Raw genomic sequence first — 26,765 nt, forward strand, 5'->3', positions numbered from 1 at the left:
AGTGTAGATTTTAGCGTCATTGATGATATGAAACGTTTTTGAGCGTTTAGATCTTAAGGAGCTGCTCAATGTTTCCCCTTTTTAGCAGGCGGACTGTGTTTCCTTTCCTTACGGAGAAGCAGACAACCAGACACCATATACTCCTGCTCAAGCAGAAGTGAGGATGACTCATGAAAACATACGATGACCATCACTTCCATTATGTTATTTTCCCCACAGCTACCCCATTACTGACGTATAAAGAAGAACAACATATGTTTACTGCTTTCTCCCATGTGAAATTATTTAAAATGTATGCGTAAAAATAGCAAAGGAAACCTTGATACATTAAATCCTCACGTCTTCAGGGAGGAGTGTGTGTATCCTGACAACTCCTGGGAGTGCACAAAAGATGTGTGTGTGAGGATGAGACACAGAGAGAAGAAGCTATATTAAGCATGGTGCCTCTGAACATGGCCCTGCTACACTAAAAAGAGCACCTCAGAGGTTAATAGCAACGGTATATAAGGTTGTATGCAGATGATCAAATAGTGTTGCGGGTCCAAACTAGTTGAACAGTGAAGGGATACAAGCTAAAGAACAAATCAAGGGCCCAAGGAAGAGGAGAGAGAGAGAGAGAGAGAGAGAGAACGAGAGAGAGAGAGAGAGAGAGAGAGAGAGAGAGAGAGAGGCGATGAAGAGATAAAGTGGGGGAAAAGTTACAGTGGGTTGTTAACAGTTCACGGCTCAGCGCTTCAGAGAATCCTTGCCGTCATTGTATTGATTAACGGCTCTCGCAGAGGGAGCAGTGATAAAAAATGGAAACGACAAGTCAGTGAGCAGCAACGCCGCAGCATCGAACGCTGTCACACCGTGCCTCAAAAAGTGAAGGTCACGACAAATCGGAATAATCCACCTGCAGCAAGTGAATCAGGCTGCTTGTTATTTACTGTACACTGAAACCACAGCGGGATCATGGCAGAAAGGTGGATGGAATAATTACTTGGCGTTCTCCTCATAGAGTGTGGACAGCGTTAGAAAGCTGAACGCCTGAAAGTCGACTTTGTCAACCTGGAGCCACCGGCCGGCATTGAACTCTGAGGGATTTACAGACTTGTGGAGTCAGTGGTCCGTTCCCCTCAGCGGCCTGGCCCAGATGGAGCCTTCTCCCCAGGTCCCCGGCATTATTAATGTTCCGTCCAGATGAGGAACGATGCCGCAGCCCTGGCTCATCTCGCCGCCGCCCCTTGGGGATGCCTGATGCCACTGCACCATACTCAGGTTATGTACCCGGAGAAAAGGAACGCGGAGGAAAAATGTCCAGTAGTGTAGGAAAAAGAAAGCTATACTTTTGTATTTGCACTCGTTGTTGGGGCGCCACCTCCCAATGGGTCAATTGATCAAACCTAATTCTTTTCAATTAAGACCGTTCAATCAAATCAATCTCATATCAGAGGTAGTGAGCTCTCATTGACCCTTTGTACTCTGCTTTAAATACAGGTACACAGACTTATTACGAATTAATTCATCTTTATTACTAAAGTAATAGACTAGCATAATGAATATAAAATGTATTTAATGTGTGGTAACATAATTACATGAAAAGTAGTGGAATTTAAATAGAACTAAAAAAATTAAAGCATAAGCATGAAAACATAAGCCATAGAAGAAAGGAAAAAGGAACTGAACCAGAGGAAACTCCCAGCTGTTTATCTGCTCTCACACTAAGGCAGTGAGAGGCTGGACTCAAGGGTGTTTTTGGCACCAGTCTGCAGTACTTTGTCTTGTCACCACTTAATTTATGACGGTTACGAAACCTGCATGATCATATCTCGCATAAGCAAAATTCACTATTCAAATGTTTAAACACAATCAAATGAACACGAGACATGCAGACATGTGAAATAAAAGCAGCTTTCCTATAAACAATTGTTGTTAACAAATGTTAAAAATTGTAATAATTGACCATTGGATCACTTTCTATAACCAATTCATTGATACACAAACTAATGTATCTACCTAGAAATATAGAGTTTATCAGTGAGGATGCAATGGAGAACACATGGTCTGAAACATGAAACATCTCAAAGGGGACAGTGTTGATTTATAGTAGGTTTCACATAAATCATATTTTGGCCATTTTTTTCTGTAGTATAAACAAAAGGATTATTCCTATGTTCATAATTTGATTGTTGCATCCTTATTAAACAGTTGTGACAAACTTTGATTGAATATGTAAAGGACAGAAAAAGACAGGAAAGGGAGTCTTTCAGGAATTTCTGAAAATGTACCACACTGTCAGAGGAATACTGTGGAGACAGTGCTGGGGGAGTTTTTGGGAAGATGTGTGTGCGTACCCTAAAATAAAAAGGAGAACATATAATGAATGGCAGGGCTGTTTTTAGTCTTGTTGAAATAGTATGGCATTATTTTCAATATCAGAATCTATCTCGAGTGATCTTGATTTGGAAATTGTCTGCAAAGGTGTCGTAAGTCCAAGTCTTGGCTCCATGGAGGTGAATGGAAGTTCAGATACATTCTGTCCAGAGATAATGGTCCATTATCCCATTCCAGCGATGCTCAGTCACTTCTCCACTTGCTTGATTATGTTAAACAGGCCAGTTCCTTCTTTCCTCCTCCATTTCAGGATTAAAGTTAGTTTTGGTCACTTTGTATGTAAGTAAATGAAACCTTAATTCTTCCTTTTAGAATTCCACAAAGCTGTAACATTGAGTTCCCTAATATAATATCCAAGTGTATCTTCAGAGGTCAACATGTTCGGACACACACATAGAGATGGCAGGGGTGATGAACACACCGTGTGGCAAATATATTATCTGCCATTAATGTCAAACCTTCAACACCAAAGCATGTGGCTAATGGTGGATGTAGGTCAGGATGTAGGTCAGGATGGGTTTTGTTGTATTTTGGGGAGGCAGGGGGGTCTGTAGTCAGATGGCCCCCGTCAATCGTCAGCTTAGACAAGAAGAAGCACGCCCCAGTTATGTCAAAGCCCACAAGGCTCACAGTGAAGAGCATCGCTTTCAACAAGTCAAACGCTTGGATCTCCCCAGCCTCACTGGGGCGATCACACATGCTCAGATTAGGCCTTCATCCCAGTGTGTAAAATCTCAGGCACACACACACACACTCATCTACTCGACATGCACATGCAAAGGACTTAACGTGCACACATGCTACCACTTTGTGTTGTCATGTTGGCGATCAGCTCTGTCACAGAGAGATGCACGCAGATGCCACCCCGATCACTGATGGGGAATGAACCCTTCTGTTTGGCTGCAGGCACGTATAGCCAAGCATGACAGGTTGTCATGGTACATTTGAGATACATTCGGGGGGGGGAAGCCACACATGGATGCAGCTAGGAGGAAAGAGAAGCGCTTCAGTTCTTTCGTGCTGATCAAACAGATGTGTGTTTGCAAATGAAATCGGCGCGTTACAATGAGAGGCATGGCTCTGCTTCTGAAGCGACTGAAGCGTCAAAAAGCCACAACCGAGCTTCGACCACATCCCTCACGCACAGATTGATGACGCAATGTGGAAATTCACCTCAGGGTGCAACCGTGTGGCCTTGTGTGTGTTGTGCATTTGTAAACATTACAATCCAACCGCTGTACTATGATGCTTTTATCAATATCGGAAATCCAGGTTCAAATTGATGTCAGCCAAGGACGTTTTCAAATAAACATCACGTCCCCCCAGTTAGAAATGCTCTGTCCTTTTTAGCATGGCTGGAAACCTGCAGCAGATTCTGCCTGAGGGCATGGTCAGAGGGACACAACACAATAACTCCTTTCCACGCGCCGACACATGCATGATACCCGGGTCCAAAAAACCAACTTTGTCTCCTCTGTGGACTAGAAGATAGGAACGAGTCAGATCCTCCTCACACTATGAAAGATGTGATTAGAGTCTAAACCTTGAACCTGCCAGGGGAGGATCTGCCCCCAAGTGAGAGAATTTCAAATGCGAAAGTACCACGAATTCTTTTCCGTGACTTTTTCGCCTTTTGTCCTAAAAATGACAGAGGCGTGTTTATTGTTTTTTTGTGCTGAAATAACTACAGGTTTGATGTTGTTTACACAACTAGATCATAATGTTTTATGTCTGGCTGACAAAAAAAGCTTATTTTGTACAAGAAAATACAAAATTAAAACTACCAAAAAAAAGAAAGAAATTAAATGTGTTTGTTGTCATTTTGTGGATAAACTGTATCCAAGTGTTTTATCATGAATACATACATTTTTTGGCAGATAACTAATTTTGTCTACAATACTTAAACCTCATTGTCATGCCAAACTCAGACTTTCTTAAATTGTTTGTCTTCTGTCTCCAGTGTTTGGAGTAGTAGCAAGTGCTCAGTTGTGGAGCACTTTGTGGAGTTTAAAGTGTGGGTGGCCAGCTCTTTCCACAGTTGCTTTTATACCCACAGAAAGGAAACATAGTAACCGTGCAACAAAGGGACTCATTGTTCGCATTACATTACATTACGATCATTTTGGCAGACGCTTTTATCCAAAGCGACTTACATTACATTACCACCCTTCGCAGAGGGGGGAGCAATTGAGGGTTCGGTGCCTTGCTCAGGGGCACCTCGGCAGGGGCTCGAACTGGTCCCCGGTCCCCAAGCGGAAGCTCTACCCACTGAGCCACTGCCACCCACGAACGCATGTGCTCACACCTCAAAATACACACATATTAAAACACAAGCAAAGAATCAGTTACTATAGCATGCTCAGGTCATTGTAGACTTGCAAATAAGTCAAGTTCAAGTACTTGAATTAAGCCAATTTAAGATAAGATACAGTTGTTACAGCTGTATCTTACAGTTACAGTTGAAAGAAGGTGATATTGCAAAAGCAATAAAGGGCATTAAGATAAAGTAAGATTTAGTAAAGCTTTCTGTGTAATATTCAAAAATCCATTAAAATGTTCAACACTGAAATAAAATAATAAGATAAGGGGAAAAAAACACTTCCTCTTTGGCTGTGAGCCGAGTGATTATAAAGCACCATTATCTGATTAATCACTACCTGCTTCTCTTAACTCTGAAAAGGGGCAACCGTTAATATGGAATAAACTGACCTCAAGTTTGAAGGGTCACAGTCTCCAATTCTGTCTAATTATACTCGATAGCTGAATGTGATGGACGAGTGCAAATGTGCTCTTAATCAACCAATTCACTGTATTATTATTTCAGTAAATCCAGGGATGGATCTCCTGATTAATGGGCCGGATGCGCTCTCGTGCAAGCTTCAGCCACGAATACAAAGTGCTCGGAGAGAGCGAGAGAGAGAGAGAGATATTTGACCCGGATAAGTCAGTGAGAGAAATGAAGAGGGGACGCTTTAGAAAAGTTTGCCATTATCAAGCGACGAGCATCGATCCCCCAACCCCAAACTGTAAATACGACCCTGAAAACCTCTCAGGGAATTTAAGCACCTAATTGCTTCCCGCTTCCCGTGCTGCACTCGAGGTGAGTGATTCAAGAGGTGTAATAAAAGAATAGACTCTAAAGCCTGACACGACTGGAAAACCTTCATTTTTTGCAGCAATTAATTTAAAGCCAGTCACAGAGCTCTATGAAGGCTACGCAGGTTTGGAAAAAATTAAGTATTCATTGAGTCGGCAGACACGTGTGCTTGCCAGAAATCAATCCTCACGCTCATCTGTCAAGGTGTTTAAACATTCTGCTACCTGGCAGAGACGTGTCGGCAGGTTCAATCCATCATGGCGCCTGCTCGCCGTTGATCTGACAGATGCATCGGTCCATCGCTTCACGTTTTTCAATCAATTGAAGCAATGTTGGTTGTTTGTCCATCAAACTAAATCTGCCCTGCATTCTCTCCATCTTTCTTACCTAATTACTCAGATTCCATCTGTCATCTTTTGATAGTACAGAACTGTAACTTGCAACAATGACGTTTTTAATTCATACTTTCATTCGTGCTTAGAATCACATAGCAGGCAGTGAAAAGTAATATCCGTCCCAAAAGGGGAGTTGGTAGTAGGGTTACGCTCTCAGTCACTGTCAGGCCGAAGCAGAGACTGAGTGCGGAGTAAAGTTTGCTGATGTTGGAACAAAGGTCGCACACCCTCTATGCTGACGGTGGCACGGGGAGTAGTTAAGAGTGAAACGACTGCTGGAGGTCAGTGGTCACCGGGGGAGTGATGCATGGATCCACGGCGCGGAGACGGTTCTTCTCCACTGGTCAAGGTCGGATGGTAGGATGCCCTGCCGCCTGCACCCCCCTCACGCCTGTGTAGCAAGGACAAGAACGAATGTTCAGCTCCAGTCTGCGCTTTGTGTCCCCGGGGTCCCACACACTGACCGCTTTTCATTTGAGAGCGAATTTGCAGAATTTCAAAAGTGGAACTGATGTCTTCCATGTAGACCCATCGAGGATAATTTGAGGGTTTATCTGAATGATAAATTTGCAAAGCTGTCAGGACATTCACATTAAAGTTGTGTTGTTAGGGTAAATCTTGGTCTCGATGTCTGTTTTTAAACCAGGCTGTGCTACAGACAGCAGGTCTTTAATTTGACGTTTGTAAAAACGTGGACCAAACAGGACCCACAGCCTCCGCTCAACCACATTTTCATTTGCTGGTTTGTTTGCTGCATTGTTAGCAGGAATGTTCCAAAAAAGTACATCACCCCATTTTAAACACAAAACGGAGGAGGTGAGGTTCTATGGCGGAAGAGTGGAACTTTAAATACCAAGAATGAGTTCAGAGGGACATATTGGGAGTTTGCTCCCAATATGTCACTTTTGATTAATAAAAGTGTTGATGATAGCGATTCAACAGCCTGCAAACATTAAAACGCATCATTACTACTGAGATAGATTTGGAAAAATGGTTATAATTGTTTCTTTCTCTTCAGGCCAGTGTATTATCAGAACAGGGGGCATTCTGAGTTACCATGTGCTGTAATGAGAGAGCTTCTAAATTACAGTTTAAAATGTCACCACATTCAGAATCAGTGTGTTTGCGTCGGAGCGTTCGTCCAGAGTGGTGATCCATCTTTATCTCGTTGGCATATTACACACATAATGAAGAGGCTGCAGCCACTCTGTTGGGATATTCCATTCGGCATCTAATGAGTCATGATGGCTGCTGGGGCGGGTTGCCTCGCCAATCCTCTGCGTCTCGTTACCGCTCGATGTTACATTTCTAATTGATTGGCAGGTGAGCAGCGTTGCACATGCAAATACGGCAACCGGTCACGGCTCTCAGTTCACAAATGTTTCCTGAGGCATATTTTACTTGTACAAAAACATCCCATGACATGAAGCAGTTCTGCCTTGCTGCCATTTTGGGGATGAAACATATAGATATATAGTTATAGATATAGTGGCTGAACTCTATTGATCCTGATCTCAGTGTATTCATTTATTTATTTATTTAAGAAGGACCATGTACAATGCTAAACAGAATTGGTGCCATTTATTTTATCAGAGTTAGCAGAATGCAAATTTTAAACTATTATTTTAATCTGCAGTCCACTGGCAGGTCAAATATTTAGAAGAAAAGGAAAGAAAGAAGAGAAAGAAAGAAGAAAAAGAAAAGACTGCAGAAGAATGAAGAAGAATCAAACATGTAGGGCAATTCAGCATCACTCAATTAGACTCACTGAACAAGGTCATGGCCAAGTTCGAGAAGCGGTAAAATAAATACAGCGCTATAAGTCCAATAGTACCAGAGGTAATGATCACCATGCCGAGCAGCTTTGAGCCAAGTTGTTCTAAAAACAGTAGAAGAACAGCTTCTCCTGATGTCATTCAATAAAAGACTAAAAAAAGAAAAGGCTAAATGTCCAATTCACTGTGAGGCAACCAGCATCATGCATTGGTCGAGGCGCCATATTATTCAAGTTTTTATACACAAGACTAACGTTTAGATAAAATATTAATATCTCAAAACTTAAAAGACTTTGTTTCTCCAGGATCTTACAATAATGATATTGAATTGTTTTGTTTTAATCTAAACATCTTAAAGCTTATTTATACAAGGACTATAGGTTCCACAACAATCTGACTTGCTTGCCATCAAGTTGTATTACAAAAGGACATGTGGGGAAAAAAAATCATTGCATATTTAAATGTCCTAGCTGCATCCATAAGACAATTCCTGATTTGTCTAAAGCTTGCTGTATTATATTTGATTGTTTATGCTATTTTCCCGCCATGTTTCTAAAAATTTAGGGTGGGGTCCAAGATAATGCCAAGATATTTCAATTCAGACACTATACGGTTAGTTAATTTCACTCTTAATGCGTATGTGTGGTGGACCTAGAACACACCACAACTCCACAGCTCTCGTTCGATTTGCTTTTCCTTTACTGTGATGATATAACATGTGACAGGAACTGAATCAGCTCACTTCACATCATCTTCTTAAAATGCTGTGAGGAATACATGAAAAAACAACATAAAACAAAAAGCAATATAAAACAAGTATGCTCCTTTCACATGTCTAAGTCATCACAGGAGGAACACGGTGACACAACATGCGAAGAAACAATACACTTTAGACTCATTTCATAGTTTCCCCAGAAGAAGACCACAGTGCCATGAATTACAAACAATCAAGAACAATGTGATACGATCTCTTGTTAAGCTTCAAAACAAGCTGCAAGTACAGACTGTAACTTTAAATGTTGCAACATTCTTGCATCACTCTCTTAGAACAAAGTCAGCTAGAATATCAGAACACACCATTACAATGTCAACACTGGGTGGGTGTTTTGTTGTTTTAGAAAAGAAACATTCCCTATGATATCATCGCATCAACATCACTGATGCCATCCTGGACTCTGCGGTCACACTACTGTGCCATGTTCTCACAACCTCCAGTGGACGTGGCTTCAGGCTGTTTCAATTTTAATCTACTTGTACCTCATATTGCCTATTTTACCTCAGGGTCTACGTAAGTCTAACAACAACAACAATAGTAACAACCTTCCTTCTTTCTCGCTATCTGTCTCTCTCCTTTTCCCCCTCTTTCTGTATAAAAAATGATCCCCAAAATATCCTATAATTGTATACATTTACTTGTATTGCATGTCATGTAAAATGTTTGCTTCAATAAAAACCATAGTAAAAGATGAAAGAAGAAAAGAAAAAGCATTTGCATAGTTTAACCCACATTCAAGCTGAGGTATGACTGATAAATGGTATGGGACCTAATACGGATCCTTGTGGCACTCTGACTGAAATTACTGGAAACTGCAATGTTTTCTTTGACATCGACCGGGTATGTGGTGGCTGTTTTGGTGGACTGATTATCTCTAAAGCCAAACTGCAAACAATGTAAAGGATCATTTCTGTTGTTAAGAGAAGTTGGGAACTGTTCATTGACCACTCTTTAAGGCAACTTTTAAAATGATTGGCAAAATGCTTATGGGTCTGTAGTTAGCAATTTATTTGCAATTTCCAGATTTAAAAACAGGAATGACAATTACATGCTTCAACTCATCTAGAAAAATATTCTGTTGTATAGACAAGTTTATCAAATGTGTGATGGGACACCTTGTGTTTTTCTTTTAAAACTCAGTATGCTGTTGAAACACATCTCTAGATTAAGAGTTTCTTAAGGAACTAAGAATCATTCCAAATGAGTTTCAATAACTTCAGTAACCACTAAATATCCTCCAACATCAGACAGAGATATATCTTAGTCTCTGGTATTAAATGGTGTACTTAACTCATGCACAGACTTAATAAAATATGTATTCAAAGTAGAAGCAACACTGTAACTATCTTCAACTAGATTTCCATTTCTAAGTTGCAGATCTCTTAAGAAGAGACTCATTCATGTAGACTCGTTCATCAGGTATACATTGAAAATAAAGTGATTATATTTCCAAGCTGACCTTCCTAAATTTATCATTTTATCATTGTATCAGTGGGTGAGTTTGAGGTCAATGTAAACGCTTCTGGATAAAACTATATACTATATTAGTACCAGTATTATATACAGTATCATTTCTAGTCTTGCTTCTGTTTGCGCATTGAGCACACAGATGACAAACTGGGATAATCAACATAATGGTTCCTTAGAGATGACTGTGGAAGAGAACCAGTTGAAATCCTTGAGAATTATGAGCAGCAACAAGTCTGTTTTTATATAGAATGAATATTTTCTTTAGATTAAGAATGACATATTTTGTTGAAAATAGTCCACCTCATGTGCACACCGTGTTAATGAGGCACTTACGATGCCGGTTTTCTATTTTTTTCGAATCAATTCTTGTAACCACTGCCAAGTGGTTGAAAAGCCAGAAAGAGCATCCCTCCAACGTACTGGAGCAGCCAGAGGAGGAGAACCACCAAGGCCGTCACTCATACACTCTATATTACATTATAAGAGATCCAAATAAAACATCTATGTTAACAGTCAAAACCCACAAATAGAATCTGGTCCATTGTTAATTCAAAGCGACTGCACAGAAAAGTGATTACAAACTCAGCAGGCCGGCATCATGCATCAGTATTCCATGTAGCACTGGTATATATTATCTATGCCTCGTGCGTAGACAAATTTATATGGCGGGCTGAGCTGAACTCAGTGGAGTACAGTAAATATCATTCAGCTTTGATTCAAAGCAGCTCTCATATTTCAGCGTCTCTTGCGAGGCAGAATTTTAATCCCTTGCATCGCTTTTTTTTGCATCTTTCCTCCTTTTCTCATGCTTTGTCTCTGTTCTATTTGGAGGAAGAGATTTTTCCCCCCTTTTGCAGGTATTACTTTACCATATTCAATTTTGAGAGGATTGTGCGTTTGCATTGTTGAATGTAAATCCCCCTCAGTCGGTGGCGTAATGAAAAACAACTCCTGGCTTCACATTCCCTCTCTGCAGGGGTCTGAACGCTGCAGCGTGTCGTTGCTCGCTCGAGCTGATTAGACACATTTACCTCAAATCTCCTCATCATTTTCCACTTGATTAGGACTTTCCTTCATCGTTAGGGTGTTTTACCATTACACTCCACCGCAAATAAAATAAAACACTACCGAACAGCAATAATGAAATGGTGGGAAAAAGGACGTCTCTTTCGCGCTTGCCTGTGCAGCTTGGGTACATATTTACCTTCTGGGTGGAGAGAGAGACAAGTGGATTATGCACCAACATGTGGTAATTAGTGTAAACTGGAAGGTAAATAGCCATGGGGGAAACCGAAAGGAGGAAGAGGAGGGGGGGAGGTTACAGTTGGTCGCTCACATTCTGTCATGCGGCGTCCTAAGGGCTCATGGAGGGAAGGAAGGAGCAGCAGGTTACAGCCACTTCCAGTCCTCTCCTCTTATAGATTATGTGTGTGTGTGTGTATGTTTGTGTGTGTGTGTGTCCATTCACAGCCTGTGCTGCGAGGGACAGCACTTTAACTATCCCCTTCCACTGGCCTGAAGATTACAGCTGTGTTGCTCACAGTTGATGCCCATTGCACGTAACCCATGGCAACACAAACCAAACGGGGGGGGAAGGGGGAGATATATTTAAAAAAAAAGGCTCAAATCTAAATAACATTGTAAGATGAGATGATTACGGTTTCCCTCATTTCACTCACGCTCTCCTTTGACCTTCACGTTCTCTCTGTGTCAGCGTAGCAAAAGGTCAAATCCTCCGCAGGTTGAAAATAAAAATCATAACAAAAACTTTTTTTAAAAGGCTGCGGGAGGGAAAAAAACACACTGGATCATCTGAGAAACTGTTTTGAACTTTTCACATTTAGTGACAGTAAATGCTGAACCAAAATACAAGGTTTGACATTGAACAGTTTGGGTTCTTGGTCAGAGGGATCGCTGCTGCTCGCAAACATCTGGACTCGCTGCTTGCACATCACTCATTTCTATTTATAAACAAATATCAGATATTAGATGAACACATTTGCACCCATTTTATAAGCAAAATGTGAAGGTGCTGGAAGAGCGAAAGAGACACTGCACACGTTTACTCACTGGATCGACGGAGCTTGATTTGATTTCTCCGTGATGAACAGTGCGGTTACTCGATGTAACGACACAAGCGCAAATACAGAGACAGAGGTGGGGGGCATATTTGTTTTTGTCACATAGCTGAGGGGAAGAATTCCAGCCGACGTTAATGAGAGGCAATTAGTTTTGATTAAAAATGAGATTGCCTCCCCCTTTATGCCATGTAGCCATATCAAAACAAAGTAATGATTCATTTCCAGCGCTGTTAATGCGTTATTGTTCACAGCAGCAGATGTAGAAGCAGCCGCCGCCGCGCCGCTAAAAACGATTCTTCTGAGTCCCAAAGAGGAAGGGAGAAGCGTTGGGTTTGAGCGCCTCTCAGGAAACTGTGGCCGTGTCTTTGTGTGTGTGTGTGTTCGTTATATCACGAGCTGTGTCATTGCCGTGCGTCCACCCGTGTGTGTTTCTAACCAGCTTTGTTACCTGTGTGTGTGTGTGTTTGTGTTTGCCTTCTTGCTCCCCCAGCGTCCATTGTAATTGGGAAGTGGTGGTGCGAGATGGAGCCGTGTCTGGAGGGAGAAGAGTGCAAGACTCTGCCTGATAACTCTGGATGGATGTGCTCCTCTGGGAACAAGATCAAAACCACAAGGGTGAGACCCCCCACCACCCTACACACACACACACACACACACATACTGTTTATTTTAATGCTTTTCACACACACCCACACACGATGCAATGAACACAAATAAGCCTGAATCAATTATTAATAAATAAGTGATTGCTTTAGGTCCAATACAATGTACAATTACATGCAATTTAAGGTAGAGAAGAATAAAAAGGATTGTTGCAGCTTAGGCCTGTGCGGCAATTATTACTTCTGCAGCCTTCATAGGACAAAGAAGAAGAAGATGAGTGTCTCGTTGTATGATGTCATGATGGTGAAGAGAAGAGACTGTGATCAGTTTGTTAGACATAGTCTCATTGGTTGATTTTTGACTAATTCCAATGAACACCACAAACCACAGAAGAAGAAGATCATTCAATTTGAGTGAGTGAAATTGCTTTAAATTCATTAAGTCTTGAAGAATTAGGTGAGCATGTACATATGCTTATTATTCTCACACACACAAACACATTTTCACACGGCATCCGTCCAAATTGTCAGATTTCTCTTCACAATTCACCCATTGTTCTTCTTCAGCTTCAAATGTGGAAGACTTAACAAGAAGCTGAATTATAACAGAGCTCCTTGCCAACCACCTGCTCAGCTTTGATGAGGACCTGGTGTTTGACAAGCCAATTATCACCCTGGTGGTAAAAACGAAAATGCACCTGCCGCTCACCGTGGCACCTGTGCGCTCCTTAGGCAACGAGGGGAAGTCTGTTTCGGGTGTGAGCGACCTGTACATGAGGCCTCATCACAGTAAAGCATCAACATCAGGCGGGCAGGAAACACACACATTGGGTGGGGTGGGGGGGCACACACACTCCTTTCAAAGATAAAGTCTTTTGTCCGCTTTGATTTCTGGCTGCTTTTTGTCTCTGTTTACCTGAACGCATCACACAAGAATGATGGAGAGAGTTAAAGTCCTCAGAGCCGGTAGTACAGCACTCAGTGACAGGTTGATCACCCTATTTGTACTCATTTGATTGACTCTCAACCAGCTCGTGACGAGTTGCCACCATTGCCGACGCCCCCACCTGTGTCTTCTCTCACTGCTGGGCGACCGTGACTTTGAATAGCCGCTGAGACTAATGCGACTGTAGAAAAGGAGATGAGGAAGGGACAAGCCAGTGAAGGTTAGACCGCACGGGGCTTCCCAAGGTTGTTCCGGCGATTTACATGGCAGCACATAAGTGTAAAGCATTTTAGAGGGGTGGGGGGGGGTCCCTTTGCAAAAAGGTTTTTGAGAAAGAAGTCTATGGGACGAAGTTCATGCCGGCCTTGTTAAGGTAAGGTGCCGCACTTGGGTTACACACTTCTCAAGAATGCATCTCTAATTTTCAATTCATTCCTTTGCTCAATTTTTCAAAATGAGTCAAGTACAGCCACAGCCAAGGGTCATTTGATTTTCCTTTTTGATTTCTTGAGGAAAAACCCCAGCTACAAGTCTCAAAAATCTGTAAGCAACTGAAAAAAAGGGAAGATGCTTTCAGCTACACCACCACCACCAGATATCCAGATGTTAAAAAATCCAAAGGGCTTTGCTGGTATAGAAGGAAAGGGCCGCCATGTGAAGCCTGAAGCTGCTCTTCGTCACGTGTCCTTTTCTCTCGACCCTCTCTTTGCAGAACACGCAGCCATACTCCCCTTTTTAGCCTCTGGAAGCAAAATGCAGAGGATGCTTCAACAGAAATTGAGCTGCATTCTTGCTTCTGTAAAGGTTAGTCTTACTCAAGCTGTTCTCTTGTTTTGTTTTTCCCTGTCTCTCTCTGGCACACACACGCACACACACGCACACACACACACACATCAATGTATGCACTTCAATGTTGGGCGGCGGGAGTGGGAACGACTCGTGTTCAATGACTTCTCATTAACCCAAATACTCAGCGAGAAATAATCAAGTGTGTTTACATGCTGTGCATGATTGGGCAGGCGTGACACAAATGCAGAATACCTCGCCACCCACTGTACATATTTATCACTGCACATAGGCAGTGAAGATCCAGGTTTTTTTCCCTTTCGTGGTTTATTAACCCTTGCACGTATGATAACAACACACAGTCAATTCACTTGGACGAATTAACAGACAGCAGCACAGCTAAAATGCAGAAGCAGACACACACACAGGGGCCGTGCTGTGTGTGAGGGGTGTGTAATATCAGGATCAGTCCTTCCTCCTTTCATTGCTTCCTTTGTTCATGTCCTGTTTTGCTATCGGCCACTGTGTGGGTTTGATTACAGAGCCTCACACTGATCTGCCAATCCCATTAGCCACTAATCTGTGACATGCGATGTGCTCCTCTTGTGTTTGACTACGACTGTGCATGTGTGCATGTGTGCATGTGTGTGTGTGTGTGTGTATGAGAACTCTCTTTCCCCCTTGTCGTGCGGCTTCTTATCAGGGGCCACTTGATATCCTGATCCCCCCTCTGAGGGTCTTGTTGAGGCAGCTATCAGCGTGGCCCACAGACCACATGAAAGCTCTTTCATCCTGTTCTCTCTTTTTAATCAGTGCTCCTCGCTCACCTGGCTCTCCAGCCAAATTGCCTCATTTGTATTTGCTGTGTCGCCAGCCAAACAAACCCACAACACGGCATTGTTTTGTTTTCTCGCATTAATTCTCTGCCATTTCATTTCACCTGCAGGATCTCATTTTGCTCTGAAAAGCGTCACAGAAGCTCAATGAGACACACGTTCACGCTCTCTCACAGACACACACACACACCAACTCGTCGTCACAATCATCTCTCAATAACAATTGGCGTGAAAGTAAGATGCGAGTAAAGCAAAGCCCATTGCCTGACGCCCATGTCTCTTCTCTCTTCTTCTGTTTCTTTCTTTATGTCTTTCAGAGAGGGAGCCCCTCCATTGCCTACGCTGTAAGCAGCAGACATGGCAGACAGACCTCCCCCTTTTGTTTGTGGAAGTCAAAGTGAGAGCGAGGCTTGGGGAGCGCCTTCCAAAACACTCGCCCGCCATAGATCTGCATTTCCTGCTCCACTGGCTAAATAGATCAATCCATTTCTTTTCCTCCATACCGAACAATTCCACACCGTTAAAGAGACACGGGCGGAGTGAGAGAGTGGCTGAGATAAAAATGATCATCTCTCAACTCGGCTTTATCGATAGTGAAATGAGTTACGTCATTCACCTGATCCCCTCTGTATTACGTGTCAGCCATGTCGTCATCAGACACACACGTGCGTTCCAACAGGAGCTTTTTTTTTAAGTCATTTCACATATCAAGCGTCAAACATTCCTTGGGCAGCAGTTGGTTTTCCGCCGGGTTCACTACAGCCGAGCGTGTAATTGTTGAATCCGAGTGTGAATGCTCAAGCGGAACGCTTCTATTACCGCTGCCGTCTTTGTCACACGTTCACACTTTCAACAGCCTGTTTTCACTCCGGGCCCAGTCGGATATGATTTACTTTGCTGTTCAGAGAGCCGCGAGTCTCTTTATTAGAAAGCGGAGAGCGGCTCTCACTTGTAATGGACGCCGGCTCATCTGCAAAGCCGTTTCAGTGACCAGGGGCTACGACGCCGTCTGATCTGTCAGACCGTGCAGCTGATCAGGACGAACTCCCAAGTGTTTAACATAACGTTTAATCAGGAAATCATCCGCCTGGCCTCGTCCTTAACGCCTCTCTGTGTGATGTCACTGTGGAAACACACATCATCATGCACACACTTTGTTTAAAGATGAATGATAAAATACTTTTATTCTGTTTGAGAGTGTTGTATCTGCATGTCACAAGCTGACAGAAGCAGTCCAGGCTGCTGATGATGTCCAGCTCGTCTTCCTTGTTGGCATCTTTACACAGACTTAAGATGAAAGAGTTTGTTTTTCACAGCTGCTGATTAATTTGTTCTCCTTTTCTTTGCTTTCCCCTCCTCCCTCCATTGTATATGTCACATTAAATGGATCTTGATGTATTTTGTTGTGTGGCGTTGTGTTTTTTTTAGCGGCTGTTTGAAGAGGTTTTCTCAGCAGACTTGATTGATTTGCCCGGTACTAAACAAGAAAAAGGCGGGGAAAGGGTTGGCTGTGTTTGCACTTAATTCTTTTGCTAAGGCAATTGTCCTTGGTCTCTTTTTACTAACCCAAGTCAGAGTAAATTGCAATTTAATGCGGCCCTGCAAATTAGGATGCAGACGGCTTAGTTTGCCGGCAAAGATGGGATAGGCAGGAAATCCTTGAGCAATCCATTGCTACCTGCTGCACCCGTTTCATTTGAAGAGACGGAGGACAGAGAGGAATAGAGGACACTTTGACACGCACACATACACGCATGTGGCTTGCAACCACCCCATTTGCATACAACCTCTTTTCTGCGGCTAACAAACCTCTGGTGGATTGTGAGTGTGAGTGAGAGAGAGTGAGCAGTAATGGTTACACTTTGAGGCAGAGAGGTCAGCCGCTGTGATACGTCGCCGCAGATTACACAAATGCAAATACAGGACTGCCCGAGCCCAGAGAGGATCACATAGTCCAGATATGACACGAGAAGAACGAACACTTAAAGCACAAAGATAATATGACCGGATAAAGATGAAAAACCAGCCTGATATTTTTAGACTGTGCAGCAATTAAGACGTTCGATTTTGTGTACAGCAGGGGAGCAACTACAAAACTAGACAAAGAAGTTACACAGGGACATATTCAGATATTTAGGGGAGTGGGGGGGGGGGGTTATCAGCTGCCTGCCATGTGTCTTTATAGCATAAATCCTTGTGCGTGGTGCTTCATTCACATTGTCTGCACTGTGACCGTTGTCCCATAAACTTGAAGAATTGCAGCGATACAAAATTAACATCCCTGGCAGCAATTTGTGAATAGACAGGATTTGATGAGCATATTTGCTCATTTGCTCATTTGATAAGATCGTTGATTAAAGAAAACCCCTAAATTTGGAAATCTGTCAAATTACTTCAACTAATAACAAGTTTGTTCCAGTGTTCTAGAACAGTTCAGTTCAGTGCAGTAAGACACAAAGAGATGAGTGCAGTTAAAGGACGCAGCCCCCTCACATCTGAAGCACAAACTCAACACTGTGACCACACAGGAAACAACTCTTCTAACTTTCTGTCAGCGTGTGTGTGCAGTTAGCAGCCTCTAAAAAGAACCTTTCAATAGTTTTACTGATTGACAATCAGGCTGCAGCGTGTGCCACACAGTCCACTATTCAAACTGACACCGGATGGGTTTCCATTGACAGTTTTGCACAAAACACATGCAGATTTTTTAGGAGAAAATGAGAAAAGTCAAATGTAAATTGTCAGTGTTTCCATTGATTGAAGTATTGTGAGTAAAGCTTGCCTGCTGTTCCCACTCTGCTTGCTCCTGGACTGTAGGTTTTATAGCTCTCTGGGAAATAATATCTTCAAATTATATCTTCAAATCAAAACATCACTGCCATTCAATTTTTGGAACAGGCTGTGTAAATGCCCAACTGTCAAATTAAAGAGTAGTGATCACTCAGTACTAAAACACTACATTTAAGCTCTAATTCACAAACTCTGTTCCTGTTACCATATTGCCAATGGAAACTATATGGAGCCTAAAAACTTTTTTTTAATACAATATTTGAAGTTTTTACATTAAACCTTTTTGCAATTAGCAATGTCAAAAGGGAGCAAAAGCTAAATCAATGTAAACCTGGCTGCTGTCATGTGACCTCCACTGTCACGTATCCATGGCTTCACTAGGAGGAGATTTGTAAAGCTTAAAGACACCCTTACTTGTTTTCTACCGTTATGTAACATTTCCGTTATGTAACATTACAACATAACATATAGATACAGAACATTGCTGATTACTGCAGGGAACCAGATTCAGGACCTTACGTGGATTCAGTCTGCACATATTGATACATATTGTTATTAATCAGGGAATTCTTTTACTGATAGGGTTAAATCCTAGATTTGCACCAAAATTGAAGCCACGCTTTTGACTAGTTTCACCAAAATCAGCTCATAACCTAGAGCAACCCAGTGGACACACACACAACAATGTGACACAGGTGGAGGAGCTAACTAGCAGTTCTGACAGACTGGAGCTCTGTGGCGTCTCTATCCTGCAGACACCTCCACAATCACATCCACACACACACCTGGACGCCACCTGTCAGGCCTGTCGGAAGTGTCTCCATTTCTATTTGTTAGCTCACTGCAGAATAAGGAGATTTCTTTTTTGGCATCCAAAAGACTTTTATCGGAAAAGTCAAAAGTTTTCAGTAACAGGCAAATATATGCTTATATGTTGAGTAAAGAACATTGTCTGCTTTTGTTTTTTGTTTTATTAGACATCATGCACATAGAATTATTATTATGTTGAACAGGGATGCTGGAAGCAGGGTATTAAATAGCAGTCTCAAGGTTGTTTAATGTACCATTGAAACGTGTCCACGTCTGCTAATGAGGCAGAATGAGAGTCCCTGAACTACAGTCACCGCTCAGACTCCACAGCAGGGGGGCCCCGAACCCATTTTGCAAAGCCAAAGTCATTTTATCATGTAGGAGAAAATTCTGATTGGCTACCTTGGCATGAAAGTGGAGGAAACATGAAGGTGGGGAATGCAGGGCGGGTAAAGGGGCGGAGGGGGGGTGGAGGGCAAAGCCAAAAATATGCCAGTGTGACAATCTGCACAGAGAGACACACAGCATGGAAACACACCTCGCTCAGAGTTTTTTTCTGATACATCCTGATACACCAATAAACGTCATACAGCACTATTTTCATATATGTTGGCTGTTTTTAGCAGATGACAGGAGGTGAGAAGGGGCTGTGCAAAAGCCTTGACAAGTTATAAAAAGACTTGACGCAGGCGGAATGATTCCTCGGGGTGTAATCCTCAAACACTTGTACGATTTTGTTCATCTAAGTGCATGTGTGCTTTCTCTCCCTCTCCCTCTCCTCCTCTGTGTTGCAGATTCATCCCAGGACCTAACAGAGAGCTCAACCCCCCTCGCAGGGCTGCTGCCTGCTATAGACTCTAACCCCTCATCTTCCTCTCTTTCTCTTCTCACCAACTGGACTAAAAACTCTTGCATCCCTGGCCGCCTGACTGGATTACCTGGGAGCGCGGCGAGGTTGTCTGCACAGATAAAACAGCTTTGCTCGCCTGGTGCCATGGATTTGAAAGCAGACTAATCCTCCTGTTTGATCAATGAGCTCCACATTGGTGACTCTCCAATTTCCTTCGCATATCTCCCTCGCCGTCTCCACCCTCCAAAAACCCGACTGGATTAGCGTGGGTTATTTAGAGATTGTTGAAAGATTCTTCACCCCATGAGCCTGAAGGTTGGTTGAGGAGCTTACAGGGACCTGAACATGGGATCCAACAGGAGGGGAATTACTTGGAGATCATTGTTTTTTCTGTGTATTTGCAGTGTGAACTGAGCTGATAGCTTTGTGATTGAGCGCACAAAGGGAACTTCAATGAAAAACACCGAATAGACTCTGATTCTGAGCAGCCTAATGTGCGCTAATGAACTTGAGGCTCATCCACCATGACTGACGTGTCAGTTTGACTTAGATTTGTGGGCATGCCCTATGTACATTCATACGCACTTCTTTCCTTTGTATGTAAGATACTTTGTGTATATATACATATATAAATACATATAAGAAGGCAGATCCAAGAAGCTGAAAAATATATTTAAGATCCTAGTAGGTGCTTGAGCCCCCACGTGGAGTAATTGTCCGGCCACTCATCCAGAGGCCGTCGTCCCCAATACAGTGTGTACAAGAGCGCTTTACAGTGTATGCTTGCATAGAAAACGCCACTACGGAGTCATACAAATAAGTTTTTGGTCACTTTCTTTCAGCGTTGCCGTCGGTTAAGCTGGGGAAATGCTTGCAGTTTGTGTGAAAATGATGAAAATATTGTATAGTACCGCCTCACAGAGAGAAAGAGAAAACCCGGAAACCACAGCAGGTGCGAATCGGACCGGCCGCCATCGTCTGCTCCTGACTTGTATGTCGTGAACGGCTGCGTAAGTGTGTTTGCCGTGTGGATCTTCTCCCCCATAGCGCAGAGTGTATTCGGGTGATTTATTGCAGATGACATGGAGGAAGTTTGAGTCACGACAGACAAATATACAGTACAGTTATCCCCTCGCCCGCCCAGTAGATGTAAGTACATTACAGGACAGCCTTATGAGAAATAAAAACGGTTTTCTATACTGACACACTGTCTCCCGTTCTTTCACATACTGGCAGAGATGTTGACATATGTTAGGCTGCGGGTGGAAGATCCTGTCACAGTTTCATTTATGTGATGTGTTAACATTATGAACGCGGGTTTTTGCAAGAGTGAACAAGCAATCAACAACGGCGCGAAAGGCGAGTATTAAAATGACTCGCAGGCTCGACGCACAAACAAATGCGTGATTTTTCATTTGCACAATTCCCTCGATGGCACAGTGGATTTATCAGAATAGCACATTCAATTCATTCACGCAATTAGAATAAAGATTTCCAATAGCTTGCCGTGGAAAATTCCTGAGGATTTTCAATATTGGCCTCCCCCTTGCTCCCCACTCTTTCTCTCTCTCTCTCTCTCTCTGCTGATATGAGATTTGTTTCTTCTCCCAGCAGACGCCCGAGTGTACATTCATCATTTAGGGATTTGGCTAGTTTCGCGGAGTCCCGGTTGCCTCGCTGAGCACTCGCAGAAGCTATGAAAGAGACAGACGCATCCATCTCCCGGCCATCCTGGCAGTGTCGCCAAGGAAGACGGAGAAAGAGAAAGAGAAAGATAGACGGAGAGATCCAGAACGTGTTTCTTTTCTCTCCAATGAAGTGTTCCCATCTTTGTTTCTGTCATATCTATTAGGATTTGCTGTCCTGCAGTTTTATTGAACTTATGCATAACAAAACAAGAGCGGGAATGAGTTCCTGAGTGTGAGTGTGTGTGTGCTTCTGTGTGTATTTTTGGTCGTAACCAACGTCTGTCACACAAGCAACTCCCCCGAATCCACTGTGAAGATTATCCTCAAATTCACTGCTTGCGTTGAAAATCAAGGGGTTTCTCTCCCCCCCTCCCCTACTTCTTCAAGTTCTAAGTGGATTTTTGCTTAAAAGGTGCTTAGGGATGGGAACAGGAAGAGGAGCCTCTTTCGTCTTCTCTTTTATGCGCTGCTTAGCTCCAGTCGGAGGACGATGTCGATACGCTGTGGAGGGAGGTCCCGCTCCATTTTAGGCAGAGCAGAAAGGAGCACAGCATGAAGAGATATCAAGGCCCCGACTTCTTCATCCTCTTCCTCATTCTCCTCCTCTGCAGCACTTCGCAATCTCAATAGAGGAACATCAATCAAACTTGGAGGCCTCCCACCCAGAGACAGCCACATCCACATCAAACCGCGTGGCAAATCCACAGCTGACAGCAAGGACAACCTTTTTCCAGACGAATGCAGCAAACGCCCGACAGCGGCGTGTTTCAAAATTGTATTTATAACTTCCAAGGGTATCTCAGTTAAAAACCCAACTTTGCCCCGATTAAAAGTTAAACGGTCATTTGATTTTTAGGAGCTTTCATTGAGAGCCTCTGGTGCAACTTTGACTGCACACCTCATCTGTCAAGCCCCGACGCACTTTAGCAAAATTGTACCTTTTATCATTTGGCCCAGCTAACCTCTAATTTGTGGGAAAAAGGGCACAGGCCTCACCTGTGGGGGCTCTGTGGTCTGTAATTATAGTCATTATGACTGAGAGTCTCTGTGAATATTACCTTTACTATGAACAATCACTGCAGCCGGACAAAGGAGAACATCGCAGAGAACATTTATGAAAGTGAGACGTGTTCTCAGTGATGGCTGCTCACTGGCTTACGGGCATCAAATCAGATTGTAATGTTTAACGGAATAGACAGAAAAATGTTTAAATGGATTTTAGTGGGAAAATTACATGTCATTAATTCATACCAGGTCATAACCAGGAGGATTAGGAGCCTGCAGCCATCAATCATCTCAAACTTGTGACACAAAGTAGTGGATTCATTTTTGGATTTGGATTTGTAAGAATTTCCAAAAAGTTGTAGCTGTCCCAAGTTAAAACGGCAAAAGTATAGAAGAAAAAGTGAATTACATCAGCGCTCCAGAAAAAAACACTAGTGTTTGCAACAAATGAACACATCCACACCAGGGCAATGTATCACTGTCCCCATCCATGACACCATGCCACATTCCCGCCAACCACTGATACAGTTTTCAGGCAAAGGACTTTCCGGTCTATGACTGTCAGCAGCCGTCATAACCATAATTTATGACTGCATCTTTACCTCCTCCCCACACACACACACACACACACACACACCTTATTTTGACGCAAAACTGAGCAACGCGCAAACAGTGGAGTAATGAAATACATCACGGTTCTACACGAGCGGCTGTATTCCCCCCGACCGTGACGGCGGTTTGTCCCGTTGCGTCACACACCGGGCTTCTCTTCCCTCGGGAGATCTCAAAAATGTTGACGCTTTCTCATTAAACACAGAGCATTTTTCACACTGACGTCTCTGCACAGACCTGGATAGACGTCACGCCACTCTGACTCCTCATTCGTCTGCCACTCGAGACCAAATGACCTGGAGCGGTATTCAACACTGGCTGGGAGAGGGAGAGAGAGAGGAGAGAGAGAGAGAGAGAGAGAGAGAGAGAGAGAGAGAGAGAGAGAGAGAGAGAGAAGGATGAGGGCGAGCGGGGAGCTAATACATTGTTCTGAGCCTGAGGGAGGAATACAAGTGCAGTGTGTATATTTCCACCAGTCACAGTTTATTTGAGCATTGCTGCGCGGCATGTTCTCTGTTTTGTCTCACCCAGTGGGTTTAGCCACACTACAGCACACATTTCAAATCAACTCACTGCAGCACATACGGACGCTCGACAAGTTTACTCTACAGCGAGACCTGGAACAGATTGTGTTCTGCCATATTGCAGCGGAGGTCAGATGAGAACACAACATTGGCCGAGTTTGTGCGGATGGTTCACAACAGCAGCCTGGCCTTCAGCTGCCTGCGAGCACAGCCAGAGAGACAAAGCAGCAGGCCGTCAGCGCGTACCTGCCCACACACACAGTATGGTGGCGTGAACCTCACTAAAGTTGAGACGAGAGAAAGCAGAACCAAAGCTTTTCTCTTGCCCACACACTGACCTGAAAGTACCATCATGCCATCGGGTTCATGTTATGTTCTTGTTGGTTTGCCAGCTTTGTGTCAGTAATAGTGATTTATATTCATTCTCAACATTCACACAACTTGTGTTTCAACGAGTGTGTCGTGTCAGGTCTCACCTCCACTTTAAACATTGCACATCCTCCAATTTCTCGCTGATGTGATCATTTAATTGAGCAATTATTTGGGATGGGTGACATCACTGCCATGTCAGCATAACCCCAGGATTACACTTAGACAACCTTCCTTCTAAACCCTGCTCGGATTAATTATTTGGTGAAGTATCTGTCTCCTGCTACTGTAAATCTTTACACTGCGTTTGCTTGGGATTGAATAGTGGATAACTGTCCTTCACTACTCAGAGATATACAACATATGCCCTAAACATTGAATAATACAACAAATACAAATAAAAAAGTTGAAGGAAATGCGCAATGCTGCTCTTAGAAACTTTCATTTGGTTATGGATTGCAGCAGTTTCCTGAATTGCAGCAAACATACTACCTCTAGTATGATTGTTTTGTTTTGATCAAAGCAAAGATTTGTTTATGGTATTCCGCGTGAATATCCTGACTCAGCAGAGTTTTAAAATGGCTCTCTGCAGGCTATTTAGCGCAGGTTAACGGCGAAGGTGATTGCCTAATGGGCGCAGGATGGAGCCGCTATTCCCAATTCCACCCTTTGCCGATAAAACCGCTCTCTGCTATGCAAATGAGAGGCGCAAGGGCGAGCCGGGGATTGTGAAGGACGTCGGAGCCATTTTGAGGCCAGGAAGGAGACGAGCCACCCCAGAGGGCCGACAACACCTTATTTAGATTCAACACTTTCACTTTACGTGGGCAAGTGCAATATGTTTACTCCATAACGATACAAATATGCATTTCTTACAGGAAGTGTATAGACAGCCTTGTGTGACACGTAATCATTTTGCAAGTCTGGTGTTGGCAATTTTGATAATGTTCCATGCGAGCCCTAACTGCATATAACTCTTTGCAAATCACCATTACCTAGCAACAAGCATAAAAGGCTCCAAAAGGGACGCCATCCTTTTTCTAAACAGCGAGTGGAGCAAACCTCAGCGCCTAGAATGGAATGTTAACATGAGCACGCTGCAGAAATCAATTTCAGTGTTATTCCCATGACACGGCCCAGGTAACGGCTGTCCGAGGTGTTTCTATTTCGTATTACCTCGCCTACGTTGTCTGTCCCGGAGCTATCATCCCAAATAGAATGGTGTCTGTGTCTCAAGGCGACAGCCATTGATCCACAACTGGAAGTGAGACGCTGCTGGCTGAGCCATCGGCATTGTGTGTTTTATTTTGTCAGGCCGTGGCGATGACTGCATAGCGGAAAGACAGTGAGATGGTGAGACAGTGAGATGGTGAGACAGTGAGATGGTGAGACAGTGAGATGGTGAGACAGTGAGATGGTGAGACGGTGAGATGGTGAGATGATGAGACAATGAGACGGCAGACATGTTTCCTTCAAGACCAAATTTCAAATTAGCCTTGCCATTTAATTACCTGGCAACGGCTCGGTAAATAACCTATACTTTTACACTGGATGCAAACAGGTAGGGCTGATAAGGGATCCAATTTCATTTGTCTACTTCAATGGTTTTAATAGCCTCCCACATCTCATATTCATGGTATTCTGCGCGCGTCGTACGGATAGACTCTTGATGTACAGTACGATGGGCCGTCATGCTCATAATTCTGCACTCTAAATGTCGGTGAAAGGATGTCAGTACAACGGTCAGCCCTGCCTGAACCGATGATGAATGTAATCCCTGAAAACTAAGAGATAATGCTCCACAAAGGGAGTCTCCAGTGACCAGCCTGTTCACCGTGTGTCCCCCCCCTGTGGCTCCATTAGGCAGCGATACACACACGGCCCTCTGGATATGTTCAAACCTACCAGGACCCCTTGTTATTAAGCAAACACATTAGAAAGTTAAACATGGTTAGAAACAGCCCAGCTTCCTGAGTGAGCAGGGAACATCTATGATAACAGTGAATACCATTTGTCCCTATGAATATCAAAATGAAAGCCAAGTATCACATTCATACAGTGTCTCAAAGGTCCAATTCTCCCTGAAACGCCTCTCCTTTGTCCCTGTATAAAACTAGACTGTTCACGGAAGATAAAAAAAGCAGAATACTCTCTTTTTCCTTCAAATCATCGCAACATTCTGTCTACATTTATTCAAAAACGTTCAACATGCTGGCACAAGATGCTCCAGATGTCCCCTCGTAAACTTAATCACCCTCTTATTTACTTGCCAAATCCTCACACTGAAGTTATCGTGAAACATTCTGGATATGTTCCGGGGTATCAAAAGTATCTGTTGTGCCCTGGTTCCTCGTTCTTTCATGTGCTTGCGCAGGTCGTAACGAGGCAAACGTATCACCAACGACCAGATAATGGCTGAATGTCCAAACCCAAAACAGAGCCGTGATGCGTTCAGGTTTCTGCTTTAATCTCGACGACACAGGGTCATTTTCTGGCATCAGTGAGTTGCACCTCCCGCTCAGATAACCTCCGATGTGGAGTGATAACAGACTGACTCTTCTATTTGCTTTGGCAAAGCTACTCACGGCCAATTTGAGGGCGCACTGTGATTATATAGCAGTACATTTAACATACAGTGTGCAACTACGCCTCAGTGAACTTGACTACTGTGGAGGAAAGCAGCTTTACACAGCGGAATGATTTCCACCATTGAAACCTGTAATATGAGAGGTTGAACAATACGCTTCGGGCCACTGCAGGCTTCTCCCCTGCCACCTTTCTCATTTCCTATACCACTGCCAGTGCATTTTTTCCGAAAGTGCTCACAGCTAAACTATTCAAACTCTCTCGCCATACAAGCAACTTAGTAAATGAACGTCTGGACTGTGTCATCGATTAAACAGCACCGTTCTCCTATGATTCATAGGCGGGGTGTGCGCACTCGGCCACTTAATCTCTCTTTTTCATTTCAGCACCTC

The 26,765-nt window shown here is 43.3% G+C and overlaps 1 protein-coding gene across 1 annotated transcript in view; it reads left to right on the plus strand.

Annotated features, from left to right (window-relative positions):
• tafa1b (TAFA chemokine like family member 1b) overlaps positions 1-14,256 on the plus strand; it is a 90,116-nt gene extending 75,860 nt beyond the window's left edge. Inside the window, exons 3-4 of the mRNA XM_076156793.1 lie at positions 12,460-12,584; positions 14,230-14,256. Coding sequence (XP_076012908.1) covers positions 12,460-12,584; positions 14,230-14,256 — 152 coding nt within the window. The remainder of the gene's footprint in view (positions 1-12,459; positions 12,585-14,229) is intronic.
• Positions 14,257-26,765: the final 12,509 nt, after the last annotated feature.

Source organism: Genypterus blacodes, unplaced genomic scaffold (genome assembly GCF_046128005.1).
Source record: "Genypterus blacodes isolate CSIRO-AG114 ecotype Tasmania unplaced genomic scaffold, CSIRO-AGI_Gbla_v1 ptg000070l_1, whole genome shotgun sequence".
In the NCBI taxonomy this organism is placed as follows: domain Eukaryota; kingdom Metazoa; phylum Chordata; class Actinopteri; order Ophidiiformes; family Ophidiidae; genus Genypterus; species Genypterus blacodes.